This window comes from Coturnix japonica, chromosome Z (genome assembly GCF_001577835.2).
Source record: "Coturnix japonica isolate 7356 chromosome Z, Coturnix japonica 2.1, whole genome shotgun sequence".
NCBI classification, from domain to species: domain Eukaryota; kingdom Metazoa; phylum Chordata; class Aves; order Galliformes; family Phasianidae; genus Coturnix; species Coturnix japonica.
Window position 1 is genome coordinate 30,391,430 of NC_029547.1, and position 21,138 is coordinate 30,412,567.

Genomic DNA, 21,138 nt, shown 5'->3' on the forward strand with positions numbered 1-21,138 from the left:
CCTGGGTCAGTTCTGCCTGGAGAAGAGGCTTCCCCAAGAGAAGAGGGGGGTCTTATCACTGCTTATAAATACCCAAAGTGCAGGAATTTCAGAATTTCTCAGGAATTCAGAGGATGGTGCCACGCTCTTTTCAGTCTGGTGCTGCGCAGAAGGACGTGAGAAGCCAAACATTTCCACCCCAGCGTTAGAACAAGTGCTGCTAATGCACACAAAGGAGGGCGGGCGGGCCGTGCGGGGACGGCAAGAGCCGGGAAAGCAGCGCCTTTGGAGCGGCCCCTGGCATGAGGCGGGTCCCAGGAGCCGCGGCTCCACAGTCAGGGCCGCCCCGCCAGGGGGGCGGGCACTGAGGGAGGTGGGAGGGGGGACAGCCGTCCCGCTCCGCCCCGCCCCGCCCCGCAGAGCCGCTATCGCTTGGCAGGGGCGGGCGGGCGCCATGGGCGCGATGCTGTGGTGGGATCAGCTTCGGGCCGGCAGCTCCGAGGTGGATTGGTGCGAGGACAACTACACCATCGTGCCCGCCATCGCGGAGTTCTACAACACGGTGCGCGGCGGGAGGGAGGGTCCTTGGGCCGGGCACAGCAGCGGGCTGCGCGGGCGGGTCTGGCGTCTGCCCGGACACGGTGCCCCGTGGGCTGGCGGTGCTGAAGGGCCTCGCCGAGGGGCTCCGTGGGTGCCCCGCTGGACGCGGTAGCTGAGGTGACAGCCGGCTGTGCGGCTTCGTATCGCAGGCGTAAGGTTTATCACCAGGTTGAGACAGGGCTGTGAGCCACGAGTGAACGGTGTGCGCGTCCTGCCCGGTGCTGCCCGGCCCACGGGTGTCCCGTGCCGGACTGCCGCGGCTGCTGTCCCGTGGCGCAGGTGTAAGTCTGCCCTACGGCGTGCGAGGAAGGGGCGGGCCACGAGCAGACCCACCGGGTGTTTGGAGGCTAAACCGTGCTTTAAAGCTTTGCAGTCTCCCAGAGCCAAACTTAGAGGAGCAGTTTGACAGAGGGTTGCAGGGTGCAGTCAGCACGGTGTTGCTGGGAGGAGTCGCCTCAAGAAAGGTGAAAAAAGGAAAGATGACTGAAGTAATTGTTACTTCCTCCAGGTTCACTCCTGAGTCCTGTCATCCCAGCCCAAAAGCTGCTGGGGAATGCTGCTAGGGAGCACTGATGTAAGTGTATTAGCCACAGCAGAGATCCGGGAGGGGAGCGCTGCTCCAAGCATCCTGTTTATTCATCTGAGGGTTTGCAGTGACAAACAGATCCATCAAGGAGTGAGATCATACATCGGGCTTTCTGGTGATGTGCTTTACCATGTTGCCAGGAGGGAGCCCTGCAAACAACATGCCTGTGGTGGCAGTCGGGGTTATCTGTTCTGTGTCAGGTGTGAGGTGGGGTTTCTGCTTTGTCTGACTTCAAAATGGCCTTTTAATTTCTTCCCCAAATTCCGTCCTCATCTGAGCACTCTTTCAGTCTGTGTTTCTTGACTGCTAACATCAGATGCTAGTGCTGCACTTCTGTGTAGGAAAGAAAGAGGTGTCTGGAGTGTTCATCCCTCACGGGAGTGTGTACCATGGGATGCACTGCATTTAGAACAAATAATTCAACTGTGCATGGCTTACGTGGCTAATCTGTTGTTTTTCCTTGTAGTTCTGCACTGGAGTTATCTGGGTGGTGTATCGTCTGTGTTTGAGGGTGTGTGGTGAAACAAGCTGCTTTCTTTGTTTCTGATGTCACTGTGCAAGAATCAAAAACAAAGGGAGGAAAAGGTCAAGATAAACAATAAGTTTCTTGAAGAAGCGATGCGTTTTGAAGCCAGCAATGCAGGGGGTTCAATATCCTTCTGTCTGTGCTGAGCTGATTAGCTGTGGCGAGAAAGCGTGCAAAATGCTGGGAGCTGCATGTATGTCCAGGTGATTAACTGAGCTTCCAGATAGACTAGCACCTAGAGAGCCATAGAACAGAGTTTGCCCTGAAACCCCCTGTACTGCTGAAGCTTCATCCAGATCAGCTAACTGTGCATCAGAAACATGGAGGGTAGAGGTTGTGTTGTGGGTAGACATGCTTCAGTAGTGAAGAGATTACGGAGACTGATTTCTGTGTTAGCAGCTTCTGAAAATTAACTCACAGTGAATTGATGGGGGCTGAGTGATTGTGTTCTTGGAGACGGAGATTCTGACTGGGTGGTGGGAAAGACTTGGCCCTGCTGTCACAGGCACCATAAGTGGACTATGAATTTTATTCCTTCTTAGCTGTTTCTGTTCGGACACCAACCCAAAACCTTGAGAAGTTTCAGGTAACATTCTTCTTCAGACCTGAATGTGGGATCTGGGTCTTCAAGGCGTAGATTAAAACCTTGCTAATCCGCATTTCAGACTGCCACAGCTAAGATCAGAGATGTCGTTGAGGTCTCATGCAGTATATAAGCAGGAAATTGGAACAGCTTATCTGAAACATATTTAGAAAGATCCATTTAATTATTCTTGTGGGATCCAACCTTAATGTTATGTGTAAATTTAACTTGATTCTGTTAAAAAGCAAATCAAAGTGCTCTTCAGGATTAAGTGAATAGAAGAATGACTGTTCAGCAGTTCTGTACAAATTAGTCACACAGATTTTATAAAACATACACATGTAAGATGATTTCATGTTACATGCTTTAAGTGACTAAAATTATTTCATAATTAGGAAATTATAAGAAAACGAGCTTTTTCTTTTTTTCTCCTTGTACAGTGTTATCTTACTCTTGGACAAAAGTGCATACCCCCACACAGTTAAAAGAGCTTACATTCATAATGTATTTGCAGAAGAAAACAAAACACTGCTGAAAAAACTGAAAACTGAAACTTTTTTTTTTTGTTGTTACTTGTGAAATTGGGACTTTTCAGTTTAGCATTTTGTATTTTGTATTCAATTGTGCATGTATTTATTGCCAAATTTCCATTTAAAGTGCATTGCCAGTGGTTTTATTTCTGCCCTGTTCTGTAGTTGCAAGGAGGTAAACATTCTTGGAGGCTCTCAGACTGAGCATATGCTTATACTCTGGCAATATCCTTCTTACTACTTCAGTCTTGTAGTGCATGTCTGTGGCGTGTTCTTTGTAGGAGTCTTGAAGGTGCAAACCCTCAAACTTCACTGAAGAGTAATTCCATTTTTGCTTCCCTTTCTCATGGGACGTGCAGCCTCAGTGGCTGAATGCTGCAACTGCTGGCTGTCAGATTTAGCAAATAATCTTTGGTAAGACCATAGGAAACATCATATACAGACTGTGTGGACAGAGTTATGTGGCCGTGATTTGAGCTGGCCACTGGAATTCCATCTGTGTCCTGTGTCCTGTATTCCTTTTCATATAAGTAAGTGGTTGGAAATTAAAAGTGGAGGTGCAGAACTGTTTAAAGCCAGAGGATGGACTTCTGTTGATGGGCTTCTTACCTTTTACCGTTACTTTGATTTATCTTTTGCAAATCCCAAACGAAATTCTTAGTCCTCCTTTAAGCTTTTTGCACTGATCTTAACTTTATAGACTTTTGAGTTGTATGTTACCAAATCATATAGGACAGTTGTGTATTAGGTGAAAACTTGTTTATGCAACGTACTTTCAAAAACCAGAGCCCAGTGGATAGGTGCCTCACTTGTTTGGGAAGCCTGGCATTAATCCTGGCACTGTATCTAAGGGTGTGGCCCTTCTAGAGAGCCAGGCTGATAGCAGAGGGTGAAAGCCAGCAAGTCAGTTCTCGTGTTGATGTAGTTGACTGAACCTGAAACCAAGAGAACTTAAGCAGTGTACTTCGGGACATGTTCCAGAGCTCTGGTATGAATACAGCTTGTGGAAATCACTGTGTATGGGACATAAGAAACAAAACTGAGTTATTTCATGTAAGAGAGGCAGTAGTATCGTGTTTTATTTCTGAACTTAATAGAAGAGAATTTTGGCATCAAAATTCTTTTGTATTTTGCAATGATATGTAATTTCCCTGTAGGACACAGCAGTGAGTATAAATCTAGCCTAGTTTTTACTCAGTGCAATTACTTCAGTCTGATTTACATCACTGATCACTTCTGGCTCTAGAGATGAAATTATTTTCTTTCACATTCCTTAGTTTATAACCATTTTTTGTTTTTTTTTCCTTGATGTCTCTCTGACCTGGCCTTGGCTAAACACTTAAAATGTTTAGAGCACTCTGAGACTCTCAAAGGACTTGTTTATATTCCATCATCCCTGCTGCCAATCATTGTTTATGTTTCCAACTTGCTGTGGGATAAGGAGAGCTTTCCCACTCTCTGCTTGTAAAAGAAGGTAGCAGACTACAACTCTGGTCCAAGAGTACATTCCGGATGGCTCAGTATATCTTTGCTGCACAGCGATGGGTGGTTTTTATGTGAATGGAAGATGTTTGCATGACCATGTTTGGGTGAATGTGGAGGTTTTATGTGGCTTAAGCAAATTTGTCTGCCTCTTAACATCTGATTTAGGACATTCTCTTTTGACTTTCTGTTGCATCCTCAGGGATATGCTGTACTCAGGCATTGATAGGTGCCTCCTGCCGTATTTAGTGGCGGCAAAAGTTGCTGCTTTGGTGGATTGAGGAAATTCTTTAAGTGTTCTCCTATTGCTATTTTAGAGGTGTTTCATCTGTGACAATGCTGACAGCTTTTTCATACCTGGTTTCGTACTTCAGATGGCAGAAGGAGACAGAGGATTCATTAGATGACAGTTTGTAAAGGGGCTTCAATGAAACTGATAAGGCTCTGGCCTGCTCTACACTCAGGCAGTTTTTATCACAGTCTGGAGAAGTCTGGGATCCAGGCAGAGTCAGTTGGCAATTCAAAGCTGAGCAGTGTGAGTGGCTTCTATAAAAATGTGTGAGTTCCTGAGGGACCTGCTCTGTGTCAAAATGAGCTGTAGGAACTGCTGACTAGCCAGAGGATTTTGTCCTTCCTCACGTTGGTTTAGAAGGGTGATCCAGTGGGAGCAGAGTGGTGGCTGTGTTCTAGTGTTTACCCATTGAGACTGGTCATCATTGTGGCCCAGCTGCAAGAAGAATGGTGACTACTTCTCTTTGTGGAGGCTCATGATTTCATGGGACTTTATGTCTCTTAAAATGAGCGTGTGATAGATCTTTCTAAGTGTTTTACTTAAATTAATTGTAAAAGAAATTCAGCTTGTCTTTGAGGAGGTACCTTTGCTATGAAGGAAAGTGGCACACATGAAGTAGATGGTGCTGTGAAGCTACTGCTGTAGTTATTGTCAGCTTGGATGCCAGACTAGGAGTACGTTTTGATAAGTCTTACAGATGTTAAATCAGATGTGTCCATTTTAGTCATTGCAACCTCTGCTCTGATACAGTGCTAAATTGTGGATAGTTATGAAATGAATAAATGCCTTCTCTGTATGCTGTTCCTGAATCCTTTTCTGTTAGATTTTCATTCGCGTCATTAAGTGTCTGTGAGTCTCCAAGAGGAGGAGATCTATCCCAAAGGAGTGCTGTTTATCTCAGAATTCTTTTATAAGTCCATTTTAGGGGGATGCTGCTAGAAATTATCTTGTCACATTATTTATTGATTATTTGGGCTGGCTTAGCTACATGGATTGTGAGGAGATGAAGGCTGGGAAGTTCACCCTTGCTCTTGTCCCATTTTGAAGGAGCAGTAGTGTCAGTGGCTGGCCCTCCACATGCACAGATTCTTACTGAGAGAACTGTGTGATACTGCAGTGACAGCTGCTGATGATGACAGGTGAAGCATTTTCAGTGTGTAACTGAAGAATGATGCTTTGGATTGTTGGTAAGCAATTAAAAACAGATATTTGTCCAAGACTTATATGCTACGTTAAAATAATAAAGTTATCAATGTTCTGAATTTCCTTACCAGACTTTTCACCTTCCTGTTACCAGTTCTCAGTTGTATTTGGTCACTTCTGTAATGGAGAACCAGCGTCAGAAATAAGGTGTAAGAGGATTTACAACTTAAGGCTTTCTTAACCCCACAAAAAGTGGTTCTAACTCAGCTTAACTTTGTGTTTCAGATCTGCCAAACAATAGCAATTGTTCAGTGACCTGACTTCAACAAAACTTAACAGCCCATCTGGTGCTTTTTCCATGCTGGATTTGACAACCACTGCGAAGAGAATTCACTTGCTAGAGCTCCCTGTTCCTAATCTGTTTGCTGTTGAAGTCTTTCTGAATCACAACAATCAGAGTATCTGTAGTATCCTAATAAAATTTCACTGGAAATAGACTTGAAAAGTGATTTAAAGGTGTGACTAGACACATTCTACAATGCTTAGAGTTTTATGCTATTATTACCTTAGTGAAGTTCAGCTTAATGATGCCTTGCAAAAACTGATCAGCTTTGGCAGAAGCTGAGAGACATGTTTTGTTGAGTTGGGTTATCATTTAATGACTCTTTGTTGATGGATTAGGCTACAGATATTAAATGTTTGTTTTCTGTCTTTGTGATACTTTTTTATTTTTACAGATAAGCAACGTCTTGTTTTTTGTTTTACCACCCATATGCATGTGCTTATTTCGTCAATACGCAACCTGCTTCAACAGCGGAATATATTTAATATGGACTCTACTAGTTGTGGTCGGTAAGTTGATTAATCTCTGTTTGCCTGCTCATGCATTAAGTGAGAGAGGAAATCGGTTTTTCCTGCTTGTGCACGATTGTTTCAGCAAAACAATGCAATATTGACGTCTGTAGAGGAGTTTGCTTGTACTTGCTTGGAGCAACAGCAGATGTAGTTTCTGAAAGGAAAATGCCTCTCGCAGTTGGAGTATGGGGGGACTTTGACCCTAGTTCTGAACCTTTTTGTCATTCCTGTGTACAAGTTCTATTATTTGTATCTAGGCTTGCTCTGGAACAGTGCTGACTCTCCATCCTCTGCTGCTGAATTAAAAATTGCTACGAGTTCTGAACAGAATGGGAGAAGATAAACAGTTTTGCTTAGTAATTAGACATTTTAATGATTGATACAAATATTTAGCCATATTGTAGGTGGGAAACTCTTAAGCTTTTTCAGTCCTAAAAGCACCAGCAACTTTTAAAGGGATACTCCTAGCCATGTGGGACCATGTGCCCTTGTAAACTTACATCATGTGGTCATCACATGCTGCTTTCCACCTTCGTGTTATCCATTCTTGCATTACTGAGAAAATTCAGAAAGAGCATTTGAATTCATTTCTTAATTGAATTTACATTTTAATTTACTATCCAATGTTTTTTTTTTTGCATATATTTACTTCCCCACCTTCAGCTCCCTCTTTGGTAATGTATTTGTTTGATAGTTACTCATATTTATTTATTAATTTATTTGATATCAGGTGCTGATGTTTTAGTTTGCTTTTCTAGAAAAGCTGGTGTCTTTTTTTTGCTTTGTTTTGTTTTTCTAGACCAAATTGTATCAACCATTTGCAATGAATTCCTGATCATGAGCAATGTGTTTCATTCTGTACAGCACTGTAACTATTGACTGTAACTTTTGACCAACTGTTTCAGGAATTGGATCTGTTTACTTTCATGCCACCCTCAGTTTCCTGGGCCAGATGCTGGATGAGCTGGCTATTCTGTGGGTCCTTATGTGTGCTCTTGCCATGTGGTTCCCTAGGAGATATCTACCAAGAGTTTTTCGAAATGACAGGTAATCGTGCAACATAGTACACATACTTGCCTCGTGAAACATCTCATCTTATGTTCATTTTGTTCAGAAGTCCTGAGTCTACATTCCTGATGTTGATTTTTATGCCCTGAAACTTCAGGTTTTGGGATGTGATTATTGAATCTGAAAGCGCCTATTCTTGTTAGCTCTAGAAATACGTGAATAGTTTATATGAGCTGCATCTAAAATAAAGTAACAGTTACTATCTTTTCGTGTTCCTTTTTGTATATTCAAGAGTATACATATGAGAGTGTACCTGTGGAAGTCAGATGAATTTTTATCTGAGCATTTAAGCCAGAGGTTAAGTGTAGTTTTTAAGTATTCAAAGATTAAGTATGCTATGTGGTAGAGGAGACCAGCCCCCACCTTGCCACAACCTCCTTTCAAGAAGTTGTAGGGAGCTATGATGTCACCCCAAGCCTCCCCTTCTCCAGCCTAAATAATCCCAGTTCCCTCACCTGCTCCTCATTAGACACACTCCAGACCCCTCACCAGCTCTGTTAGCCTTCTTCAGATGTGCTCCAGGGCTTCAGTGTCTTTCCAGTAGTCAGGGGCCAAGAACTAAACACAGTACTTGAGATGTGGCCTCACCAGAGCTGAGTACAGAGGTATGAAGTTCAACCAGAAGGGCATTATAACCAGTTTAAAGAATCTGGTTGTGATTTGCCCCCCTTTTGGAGAAAGTATGCTGTAGTCTTTGTGCATATTGTTCTTTTAGGCATAAAAAATCTGACATAATGAAGAGGTTGGAATCACAGCGCCAATGTTCTGCTCTCTGAAAACTGCTAAGGCTGCTTCCTCTTTCTTTCTCATACTGTTGTCTCCTTTATTTATTTTTTTATTTCCTTGACATATACTCAGTTAGAAAATGCTTTTATAGAGAAGGTTGTTGTTTGCGTTGAGTATTCCTCAAAATAGCTTGCACAGTGAGGAGTGTATCTTAAACTGTCATATATAGTCTGTAATGTAATAGCTTTGTCAAGTTACTGTGAATTTAGTACTTTTCCATACGCTAATGTAGTCCTGTTATAAGACACCATATACTTGAAGAGCAAACAGAGGTTTTCCTGAGGTTATTTGGTAGACGACAGGATTTTTAGATATTTAGTTAAAGTGAAGGACTGTTCAGTCTGTTGAATAATTTCTCTGACTGAATGTACATTGTTCCTCAAAAGCCTGAAGGAATCCTTGCATGTTAACTATCACTATATTCGGATAATTTGCTTCATAGATTTGTAGTATTAGCCATAAGGTTAAGCAGTATCCTTTCTAAAAGGAGCAGTAACACTTCTGTGGAGAAATCCTGTTTTGACTTGGTGATAAAACTAAAGCAATACATAATGAGCTGGCTATTTATAACTGACGCATAAAAATACGGAGATTAGCTGAAGGATGTACCCCATCCCAATGTTTTCACAGTACTACTTTCCTAAAGACTGTTGGGGCGATTATTTAAGATCTTGATTTCTTTCTGAAGGATATAGAAAAAAAAATAATTTTACTGGACAAAAAAGCCTATCCCAAAACAGATCAGATTCATGCATATATATAGAGAGGAAGGTGATCCTCCCCTCTACTCTGCTCTGTTGAGGCCACATTTAGAATACTGTGTCCAGTTCTGGGCTTGCCAGTTCAAAAAATACAGGGATCTCCTAGAAGGAGTTCAGTAGAGGGCCACAAATATGATAAAGGGCCTGGAGCATCTCTCTTAGTGAGAGACCTGGGTCTGTTCAGCCTGGGGAAAAGAAGACTGAGGAGGGATCTGATAAATGTTTATGAATATCTGAGGGGTGGTGAGAGGCAAATGGATGAAGCCAGGTATGTAGCAGTAGGACTAAAACTTGAACATAGGAAGTTCCATACAGTCGTGCAGAGTAACTTCTTTATGGTAAGGATGACAGAGCACTGGGACAGAGAGGTTATGTAGTCTCCTTTTCTGAGGATTTATGAGACTTGTATGGACACCTACCTGTGTGATACATTGTAGGGAACTTGCTTCAGCAGGGGCTTGTACTCCATGTTGTCTTGAAGTCCCTTCCAACCCCCACAGTTCTGTGATTTTGTGTATTTATATGTACATACACATACATATTTCTATATTTTGTTTTGCTTAACTTACATTTCTAGAATTATATCTGCCCAATACTCTGCTCTGATTTTCTACATTCTTCATTCTTATCACACTCAGATTCTGAATGTTGAAAATGTTATTACCTACCATGACTGATTCGTGGTGTCTTTAGTCATTAAGGCAGTCTCATGAGATCAGAACTTCCTGCTTAATCGATGTGTTGCTTATCAGCTTTAAAAAGCTTTGAAACAAGAGGCCTGTGAAATAAGCTTGGTGAAGATGAGGATGATAATACTGATGGTCAGGGAATGGTGGTACACAGGTATACTGAGATCCTACTTGAAATGTGGAATTAAGGAGAAAAGAGCCATCCCTGAACATCAGCTAGTTTTACAGAGTTGTAGCTCAGCAGCCTAGAGGCAGTGTAATGATCCTGTGCTTTCCTTAGTCCTGCCACAGACTAGAAATGAGTTGTTTAGAGTCCAAATTAGAAATTTAAAAAACAGTGTGTGTTTGTTTTAGAAGTTATCAGTATCTCCATTTGTGGCCCAACTGCAGTTTCATTAATGCTAAGAACATATTAAACAGACTGTAATGTGGCTCTAAAAGCTAGGACAGTAAAAGTAACAAAAATTATCCTAAAGATCCATGTTAAAAGCAGGAAAAATCATGGCACAAAACTGCTTTGAGGAAGTACAGTGCTGGATACAGAGCTGGGCTTGCTCTCAATTTCTTGTGGGAGAAGGAAAATGGGAGTAACATCTTAAGATTTTCAAACCAGTGGTTAGTGTGGGTCTGTGTATGCACACACATTTATGTGTATATATATATACATTTCTGCTTTGGATAATTGTAGTTCAGGAAAGATCTAGCTACATGATTAACTCTGTATGCGTACACAAGTCAGTGCAGGATCCTCATCCATTTTATATGCACTTTGTCGTTACATATCCTGACCACATGTAAAAAAATGTAAGTTTTGTTGCGCTATTCAAGTCATGTTAAGATTTCTGTCTTTACTAATCAAAAGCTTTGAATTAAAAGTACTTTTCCTCCCGACAAAAAAAAAAAAACAACAAAACAACACAACTTTCAGGAGCCGGTTTAAAGCTGCTGTTGGTGTCCTGTCTGGAGTTACTACCTGCCTTGCCTTCATTAAACCTGCCATCAACAACATCTCGCTAATGACTCTGGGTGTTCCTTGCACAGCTTTACTCATTGCTGAGTTGAAGAGGTGAGTACATGTCTCCTGAGTTCAGTGTTGCCTTTGGAGGTCCTTAGGCCCCCATACAGTGATACAGTAGATCTGGCTTCATCGCTTGTGTACATATCTGCTATGAGATTGCTCTGTAATTTCAGACATTTTTTGCAAGAATTTTTTTTTCCCCTATGCAGTTATACTTGATCAGGTGTTGTCTGTCTTCTTGCAGTGTATTTCTTCCCTCAACCTGATCTAACTCTAATTTATTTACTATGGATTTTTGGCAAGTTTCACTCCAGTGACAGCTTTTCTACTGTTTAGTCTGCACAGAACTGAGATGATCATATAATCACAGCCTGGGTACTGCAGGGAGCAAGGTCCAAGCATGCATGGAATATTTGCCAGCTCTCAAGTCTTACTGTTAGTCTTGCATGACACAAATAGTGTGGTGGAGTTAACAATGTTAAGGTTAATCACTAGATAACACACGGTAGCTTTCAGTCACCTTAGAAACTGTGAAACTAGAATGCAGGTAGACAACAATCTGGTTTGTTTTAACATTTTAAAGAGTCCTCCCATGACCATGAGACTCCTTTTTGCATCTCCTTACCAAGGCAGAAAGGACCAGTATATAAACTTCTCCTTTCCTAGTTTTCTCCAGTGTCTGAGACAGACTTTATAACTTACGTTGACTCTTACCCTGCATCTGTAAATGTCCATCAAGATAAAGTAGAGTAGGACAAAATACCTGCATTCTAATTGCTTCTATTGGTGAGATTGTCATGTTTCCCACCTTATCCTGTTCTGCTGTTACTTTCCCATGCAGCATAAGCCTCTGCTAATCATGTTCAGTATAAGTGTTATTCTGGCTTTTCTCTTTTGAGAAATTTGGGAAGCAGCATGGAAATTCCATGTAGAGGAAAAAGCTGATGGGCTAAGAGTGTTGGTGGATGTGTCTCATTTTTAAGAAGGCACTAAGGAACCACTTGCATGGCAAAGGAAAATTTGTTTATGGCACTGAACAGTTATTTGAGCAGCCATTTCAGTTTTCCAGGGGCTCCTGAGAAACTTGAGAAGATGAATAGTTAGTGTCTTAAAGGTTTGAATGCTGTTGGATCATATCTAGGAATTAACATGCCAACATGTGCTTGCTCTTTGAAATTCCATGTGGAAAGTCATTTTGCATTAAAATGTGTGGAGTTTGCCTATCTGTTTTTTAAGAATTACAGACACAGACAAACCTTCATTTGAAATGATGATTAAAAATGGACCTAGAGTGATACATGGCTCTCTGGATTACCTATCAGGATAATGGAATAGTTATGGGTTTTTGTTGGTTTTTTTTTTTTGGTTTTTTTTTTGTTTGTTTGTTTGTTTTTTAATTTAAATGTAAAAGGCAGATAATATAGATTTTGTTTTAAGCTGTGCTGATCCTTGATAAGCAGAAATGGGATCATCCCATCTCTATTTGCTGAAGAAAAAACAAATGAGACATTATTTAAAATGCCTGTGATTCTCCTCTTCTTCACTGCTGCAGTCACTACTGGGTACTGAGTCCTGGCGAACTGTTGTGATTCTAAGGCTGTAACACAAATATTTTGGGAAGTAAGAAGTTGCTGAAGTAGAAGCTCTTGCTTCAGAGAAGTTTCCTCTGTTCTGTGCCTAAATTAGTGTTCTGCTGTAATACACCACAGCGTAATTCCCTTTCTGGGCTGCTATAAATCTTATACTGAATTCTAGCAAATGAGAAACACTTTGTTTTCAAGTGAGGATTTTCTGCCACTCATTCATCTTTGGTGAGGAGAGCTTTAAGCTCTTAAATGCAGAACGAGTGGAATAGAGTGCTAGGGCAGTGCTGTGGGTGTAAGATGATCAAAAGAGCAAAAGGTGGTTAAATGCATACTCGCTAATGAAAGACAAGGCAGCATACTTTTTTTCTTATTTCTATTCAGACAAACTCCTTCATGTGTCTCATAAGGATGCAACCATGTAGGAAGCAGCTGTGGGTTATGTTGTTTGCTGGTCCAAGCCAAATAACAGTGGAGATTACAGCATCATCAGATTAGTATGATTTATTGGGTCCTCTTCATGCAGGTAACTGTTTCCCTGAGCAGATAGGTGGTATGATACTCTTGTACAGCTGACGTCTCTGATTTGAGCAGAGAAGACTCATGCGGCCTTCAATTGTGCCTATGCATATTTGTTTCTGCCACTAGCACTCTCACTATGGAGGAGCTCTATTTCATTGTTGCAGCTTGCTCGCTTCTCTTTTCCTTTGTCTAAAAGGTTAAAGGAGTTAGAAGTTTAAAACTAGGATATAAAAGCAGCCATCTGTGTCAAAATCAAGTTAGTAATCTACATCCGGCAACTACATGGATTTGAAATATGTTTTGTTAAGGGTGCCATGACATTGGAAGATAATGCTGCTGGAAGTGTGCGCCTGCCCAGTCCCTTATACAGTAAATGTCTGGGGTACACCAGTGTTTGCAGTAATGAAGATGATTACCTCTCAGTGATAAGGCTACTCAGATATTGACAAGCATGGTCACTCACTGACTAAAGGAGCTGTCTGTGCGAGGTCAAGCTGCTTTAAATTGAATACAGTTGCATATATTTATTTGCATTCTTCAGACAGGTCCAGGAAAGGCTCCGTATTGTCTGTACACACAACCCCTTGCACAGTCAGAATGCACAGTTACTCAGTGTAGCAATCTGGTCTTACCTGTTGAATGGGAGAAGAGTTTACCAATATGTTTTTTGTTAGAAACCTGCCCAATTGTATTTTTCTTACTGACTTGTTTCACAAGAGAAGGAATTCTTGTAGCTGTGCTCCAGCAGTTGGTAGGCAACTCAAAAATCTCCTTAATCTTTTTTCTGCTTTTTATAGCCTCTTAAAGGCCATTTGTCAAATGAACAGGAGAATTCAAGCCAAACAAAAATGCTGTTTTGGCTCATACACAATGTGGAATATTGATTTTTGTGGAAGTCATGTAAGCGTCTTTGTCATGGGAGTGGATATTGTGATACCTGTTTGTGGAGGAGAGTAGAATTTAGCTGGGAGTTGAAGCTTTATTGTGATTAAAGATGAGCATGACATTATTTCTAGATGACTTTAAAAAAAGAATGCCTGACCCTAAAGCTAATCTGTGCAGAGGACACTGGAGAAAATTCTTTTCCAACAAGATTAAGCAGTAGGTAGTTTATCTGTCATTAATCCATTAGCTATAGAGGTGCCTCCTACTCTGTCTTAGGAGCTTCTTAATCCCAAACACCTCAAAAATGTCAACTGAAACATTCAAGATTTAAAAATACCTAACAGATACGTGGAGGAAGCAGTGCAGTCCACTTAGCTTGCAATACACCAGAGCTGGGTAGATTACTTGTCCTGCAGAGTATTCAGAAAAATGTTTCTTTACAGAGTACTTCATGTTTTGATTTTCAGTTTTTCTGAGTGCCTAGCTGGACTCCTTTAGCAAAGCTGTGATAGCAGCTGCAGTTCTGCTTTTCCTCCACAGAGAGGCGGGAGGCATTATGTGTGGGTGCTAGCAGTTAAGAGAGTCTAACGCATGAGGAAGGATATAATGAAAAGTTTTAGCTTGAAGGCTTAGTTAGGCCGTGGAGATAATATCAACTGTTGTTGGGAAAAAAAACAGAACTTTGTGTCAGACTAGAGTAATGGATCTCAGTCTGATGAATGTTGGATGCGGAAGAAGGAAGGACCAGAAAACTTTATAGTCCGTGCAGCACAGTGTCATGAGAAAACTGCATTATTCAGTTGGCAGGGACAGTTGTGACTATAGATAGACAGAGGATCAGGGACTGTAAATAGTACAGCAGAGCACAGAGTAAATAAGTGCTAACTTATGCCTACTCTCTCCTCCAGAGATACACAATTTGATTGTGTCTGAGGGTGTGAGGGCCAAGTGTTCCTTTAAGGGATTAATTTGTCAGGCTTTGCTCACCTTCCAGGTGAGGTACGTTGGAATTAATTGTGTGGGAGAAGTCTGGTGTTTCAGTGTCAAGTCTGTGCAGATGGCAGGACTGGAATCTGTGGAGCAGAGAGGAAGGTTGACTGTTGATCTGCTGGAGGGGAAGAGGCATAGAAACAATCTCAGTAACTTTCTGGAAGAGGACCTTAGGACAGAGCATGGAATTGTAGGGCACTTGCCTTTGGTTTATTTTCCTAGTAGAATGCAAAAGAATGTAATGGCCAGTGTCTCCCTGTGAAGGCTGAGTATTCCTTGTTTTTCTGTCTGGACAGCTGGCTCAGTGATTTACTATTGAGAACTAGCTAAAACAAGTAACTTTAACAAATTACTTTGTCATCTCATCAGTTGATTTGGAGAAGGTGCTTGTATGCATTACTGGCATGACTTTTTGCTGGAGCATGAATTATCTAGTATCATTTCAAATTTTTGAGAAGAACACTAAGAGTTTAAAATTAAATTAAAAGAAAAATAGGGGAAAATCCCAAATAATAGATTTGTTCAGAAGGCAGGGAAACCAAGTCATGCATTCATTGGCCGCACAGGACTGCCCATGTTCCATGCTAGCATTGCATTATCGGTATCAGTAGCTGCAGGGCTGCATCTAATAGCACAAAGAGGCCTAATCTCAAAATAGCAAGTGTGGGTAGAGAGCTAACAATTAACTGGAAGAGAATATTGGTGCCACCTTTTTTTATTTTAGTCTTCTGAGCAAAGCTGCACATTTCTTAGTGTAATTCCAAGACATAGAAAAGAACAAAGCATAATATAGGGGAATAAAACCGTAAGCTTTTGAGTAGACCTGCAACACATGTAGTACTATGCATATACTCTTTCATCTCTTAGAATATTTGGTGATGATCATCTGCAGGCCTCACAGCAAGTGCTTTCACTACAGTGTACCTCTGTGTTAACAAGTAAGGTTTCTTGTGGAGGGAGAGAATTGCAGCTTAGTCAGTGTAAAGAATTCTGTGTGAGATGTGCGTGCCTGCACTGTCTGATGAAGCATACTTGTTGGAATCCTCTGCCTCTGCTTCTATGCTTTAGTAGTTCTCTGGGACTGCAGGGGAAAAAATCAACCAACTAATAAAGAGAAATTGTCCTGTTCCTCTTTATTACCAGTCTTCTTATAGTTGCAATTCAGTGGAAGATAGAATGCAAATTGACTGCTTGCTGAGTGGCTAGTTGTTACTGACAGGATGTTTGGCTGATTAATTGTTCTCCTGAACATCCACTCAGTGTTTCAGTGTTTGCTCACCATTTGCACTTTGGTATTTAAGATTAAGATAATGTCCAAAACACAGGTACTGATTGAGGGGCTTGTTTTCTGACTTCACCAGTGCCTTACATCATAGTCATATTATTATAAGTAAAGCTCCACTGTTCAGGACATTTATAGTGGAAGCATTTTAAAGATGTGCGTAGCCCACTCCCATCCCCTCCTCCCGCTGCCCCCCCTCCATTTCTCTCCCCTCCCCTTTTCTCATCTGCAACACTTAGAGCCAAAGAGCATCAAGAATCAAGCAAATACTGCTTTGTTTTACAGTAACTTCTTTGCGTTTTTCTCCTCAGGTGTGAAAACCTACGTGTCTACAAACTTGGTCTGTTTTCAGGTCTTTGGTGGATGCTAGCACTTTTCTGCTGGATCAGTGACAAAGCTTTTTGTGAGATCTGGTCATCTTTTAACTTCCCCTATTTGCACTGTGTATGGTAAGTGTTATACATAATCTCCACAATTTGATTCAAGTGTGACAGATCCTTACCACAGTATCATTCTATGCTGCGTCCATAGGCTGCTTGTAGCTATTTCTGGTTAGTGCTAAGCAGATTTACTGGTAAGATTGTAAGCCAGGAGCAAGTCTCACGCTATCCAAGGTGCAGATTTAGAAGGCTCTTTGGCCTGATCACATTCTTCAGACTCTAAGTTGATTAATTGCAACTGAATTTCCTGCCCCTACTGGCTGCTAAAAATCCAAAAGTACTGCCTAACTGAAGCAGTGATCATAAAGGCTCAAACATCCACTGTTAACAACTAAGGATAAAGTGGGAACAGTGAACAGCTTTGATACTTTTTCTCTTCTATCACACAGCATATTGTGACCTCTTATTTGAAGTGCTATAATTCATCATTTCTAAACAGCACTGTAAGGTGGGAAGAGACCAAAAAACTGCAGACAGTTTATGTAGAGGATGAGCTTCACTTTATGTATTCTCTGTATTCTTTGCCTTCTGACAGAGGGCATATAGTAGCACTGCTGGGTACTAGGGAAGGAAGGTGGGTAACAGACTGATATTAAGCCATGCTGGTGTATTTGATAACTTACTGAAGTCGTGTTACTGATCTTTTTTTTTGGGGGGTGGGGGGGTGTTTTGCTCTATTCTCAGGCACATTTTGATATGCCTTGCGGCTTACTTGGGCTGTGTCTGTTTCGCTTACTTCGATGCTGCCTCCGAGATCCCTGAGCAGGGCCCTGTCATAAAGTTCTGGCCGAGTGAGAGATGGGCATTCATTGGCGTTCCCTATGTCACCCTCCTCTGCGCACACAAGAAATCACCGGTGAAAATTACATGAAGTTAGCTACAGTGGGATGGATTCTCAACTTTCATTCCAGCTCGGACAGTATCTAAAATAATGATAAATGAATAGGGTTGTATTTTATCTTCTACTTAAGATAAGCAGCCTTCCCTGTGTCATAGAAACAGGTGACAACTGTGTCCTTTCTATTCCTTCCAGAGAAAAGATAGATAACAGGAACATGAAAGCTCTTGAACTATTTTCTCTGGCTGGCTCTATTTTGCACTTTTTTTTTTTTTTTTTTTTAAATGTAGCATTTCACTTGGTAAAAGTTATTTCCAAGTGTCAGTGACTAGAAGTGATGCCCCTGCCATAGATCACTTTTGATGCTTGGTTCGCTTCTGTTAATCTCCGTCTCAAAGCATTCTTTCTAAAAGAAACTTTATCAAAGAGGCCTGCTGCCATTTTTGTGTCTCTCTCAGCTCGATGTAGACATAATTGCACATTGGCCACAAGGGCGTGCTCGTGTTCCTCCCATCCTGGAGTGTAACATGGGGAGGCTGAATGTGCATCAGTTTGGATTAGAGAGCATTTGATTGTTTCCCCAAGTACAGCAGGAGACCAGTGCAAAGTTATCAGTGGATATCTGAATCAAAGCAATTAGGCAGTGTAAATGTGGAAATAGTTGACTGAAGATCCAGTCCCTAAAAGTAAATAGGAATTTAGGAGTTTTTGAACGTTTCTGTATTTCTGCTGGACCTTAATATGCTACACATTTTGCTTTTACTGAAATGTTGTGGAAGTCCTTCTCTACCTCTGCAAGCAGGTTTAGTATTGAATTTGTTATTGGAGCTTACACAGAAATATGAGGTTTAACTTCTGTCAGAGCATAGATCAGCGCAGATTGACAGTGTGGTTAAACTGCTAAGACTCCTGGGGTGCCTAGCTCTATTTCTAATTTGAGAGTTCACTTCTCAATGAAATTTTGCAAAATGACATGAACAGTAGTCCAGTAGTGCTCTGCTGATGATGCTTAGAAAAAAAAGTAGGTAGCATAGGTACCTACTTAAAAACAAAGATAAAAGATTTCAAGAATCAATTAATGTGGTGTTCAGTCTTGCAGCGTTATAAAGGAATAGTAGATTCAAGTTTTCTGTCAGTACTCACCTTGTTTTGTAAGGGGCGCAGTTAGTTTAAAGCTTTATATTAAGATTGAAGTTCAGGAATGGCTATGGTTCTTGTAAGCTTTTAATGCTAGATCTGATAACAAAACAGTGCAAAGTACAGGTAAGTTCTTTTTTTGGGGTTTGTTTGTTTGTTTGTTTGTTTGTTTTTAAATATTAGTTGTGACTGCTGCAGTATTGGAGAAAATGGGCTCTACTTAAGTTCTACCAAATATCAGAACTGTAGGTAGGTTGAGGATTCAGATGTGCATTCTTAGTGAAGTGATATTTCCTTTTTGATTACTAGACCAAGAAATAACAAGTTCTCTGTGCTCTGCTACTAAGTCTCCTGTACTTTCTTTTTATGAATATGAATGTGTTCTCTGTACAGTATCGTCTTTAGGAAAATTTTAAAAAGAACTTAGGGGTGAAATAGCTTTCAAGCATTGTAAAACCTTTTAAGTAATTTTGTATTCATATTTATGCTGAGAAAATGGAAGCTGATGTGTGTGCTATTACCCTTAAAGCAAAGTTGTTAGTAGGGGATATAATTTCTTGAAAACTTTGAGGTAGGTAAGTAGCCTACTGTCAGATTGACTAATGGATCACAAAAGCATCCAAGTCTGTTTACTTCATTGCAGCAATGAATATTTATACAACTTGCTTCTAGATTTGTTGGACAGAAACATGGTTTGGGGCACATATTTTTGTATGAAACTTCTTTGTAACTATACACACAGTAATGTTTGTTACTCATTGAAAGCCAGCTACTTTTTCCATTTTTCTTCTCTCCTTGATTTTGAAATGCTCAGTTTTATCCAACTCTCAGGTATTAATCTTGTGATTAGATCCTTATACTGATAGGCGTACTGGCTGGAACCCAGCTAAGGCTGCTGTTTGCAGATAAAGCCCTACTTTGAGTAAGATTTCTTCAATATTGCTTACTAAATTATTATATTGTAATAAATAAGTTATTTTCAGTATTGCTTGGGGAATTAGTAACTGCGAATATATGTACTGTTCAGAATGACTGAAGACTTACTGCTTAATATTTCGTTTGAAAGAAAACTGTGACTTAGAGGGCTCTAACCATACTGTGGACAGTTGCTGTCTTCTGCCCTACAGAGTCTGAGTGCTCACAAAGAAATGACATTATAATTTCAAAATTGTAATGCAGTCAGCAATTGCAGAAGGGAATAAATGCAGGTATAGTTCAGAATAATCTCAAATTTATTTATTAACTAACCTCTAACCTTTATACTTGTCATAAGATGCTGTGAACACATATTCTATCCATTGTACAAAACTACACTGTAGAGCTGGGAGTATTCCAGGTATAAGGGTACTCCAGCATTTTCAGATGTAGTTATTGCACTTTACCCTAAATTAATACTAACTTATATTCCAATGAAAGTTACATTTATTTCAAAAATGAAAAAAAAAAAATGCAGGTTTTCCATATTCACAGCTTTACAGATTATACTTTGAACTAAGGCTCCAGTTTAGAATAACATCATTACAGAAGGAAGCATGTAATTGGCACACCAAGAGGTCTGTGCACTGCCCTTGTAAAAAAGGTGAACAGAAATATGCACAAATAGGCCTGTTATCCTGGAGTATGAAGTGATGGTTTTAAAATCCTGGAGTGCAGGAAATTATTGGGCTTCTAGACTTCACTTTCAATTAGCGTTTTAGTTTAACTGATGGAACACAGTAGTGTGTTGAGCTTAATGTGGATTCTTTATAGATAGATGTTGGTGTGTGAGGTGCATCTTTCTCTGAGTTAAACTTTTAAGAATATTTAAGAAAGGGTGTTTAGATCTCAGTCATGACAAACACTTGCCCAATTCACAGTCATTCAGTAAATATTGTATAAGGAATTGTTTTGCATCTCATTTGAAGTCTGTATACTGAGTATTTGTGGAAAGCATGTAATACTTGGAACATTAAAATGCCTTCAGAATAAATACTGTTTGCCTTTTCGTGCTTCATATTTGTGGAGAGGAGTACAGCTGCACATATATAATGTTTGAAGAAGGACAGTCTGTGATGACCACCCCTTATATTCAGTTTTATGACCGTTTCTCTCACTCCACAGAAAATAATAGAATCATAGAATGGTGTGAATCATAGAATCATAGAATAAAAGAATGGTGTGGGTTGGAAGAGGCCTTAAGGATTGTCTAGTTCCAATCTCCCTCCCTTATTTGAAGCATTTCTGGATTCCCATAAGCCAGTGTTGGACTTGAAACCATTGAGTAAGTAGAAAGTATATCTATAATTCAAGATACTAACTCAGAGTTAGTATTTCTAGTTGGTAAGATGTCACAAACAGATGGATTGCTCCCACTCAGCCTGCTTTGTCTGAAGATTACTGACTTTGTTTCCCATGGAGAGAAGAAGAACATGATTGTAATACTGCATTACTCTAATAAATTCAGAGCTTCTTGCTTATTTTAACAAAATATGACATAAACAAGAGCCTTAGAGATAATCTCCCACACACTGTAGAAAATTGTCAAATAGAGTTGTCATGCCTATGAGACAAGCTGCCATATGAA

The 21,138-nt window shown here is 40.6% G+C and overlaps 1 protein-coding gene across 1 annotated transcript; it reads left to right on the forward strand.

The window, feature by feature from the left end:
• Positions 1-384: 384 nt before the first annotated feature.
• ACER2 (alkaline ceramidase 2) lies at positions 385-20,544 on the forward strand. The gene is made up of 6 exons (XM_015849074.2): positions 385-541; positions 6,459-6,573; positions 7,482-7,623; positions 10,809-10,946; positions 16,472-16,609; positions 17,285-20,544. The coding sequence occupies exons 1-6, from the start codon at positions 434-436 to the stop codon at positions 17,469-17,471; spliced, it is 828 nt and encodes a 275-aa protein (XP_015704560.1). The 5' UTR covers positions 385-433; the 3' UTR covers positions 17,472-20,544.
• Positions 20,545-21,138: the final 594 nt, after the last annotated feature.

Bases quoted from the DNA above. Each gene is read 5' to 3' on its own strand.
- ACER2 (XM_015849074.2), top strand. From the start codon at position 434: ATGGGCGCGATGCTGTGGTGGGATCAGCTTCGGGCCGGCAGCTCCGAG. The intron at 6,574-7,481 runs GTAAGTTGATTA...CAACTGTTTCAG, and splicing joins GACTCTACTAGTTGTGGTCG to GAATTGGATCTGTTTACTTT. The intron at 7,624-10,808 runs GTAATCGTGCAA...CACAACTTTCAG, and splicing joins AGAGTTTTTCGAAATGACAG to GAGCCGGTTTAAAGCTGCTG.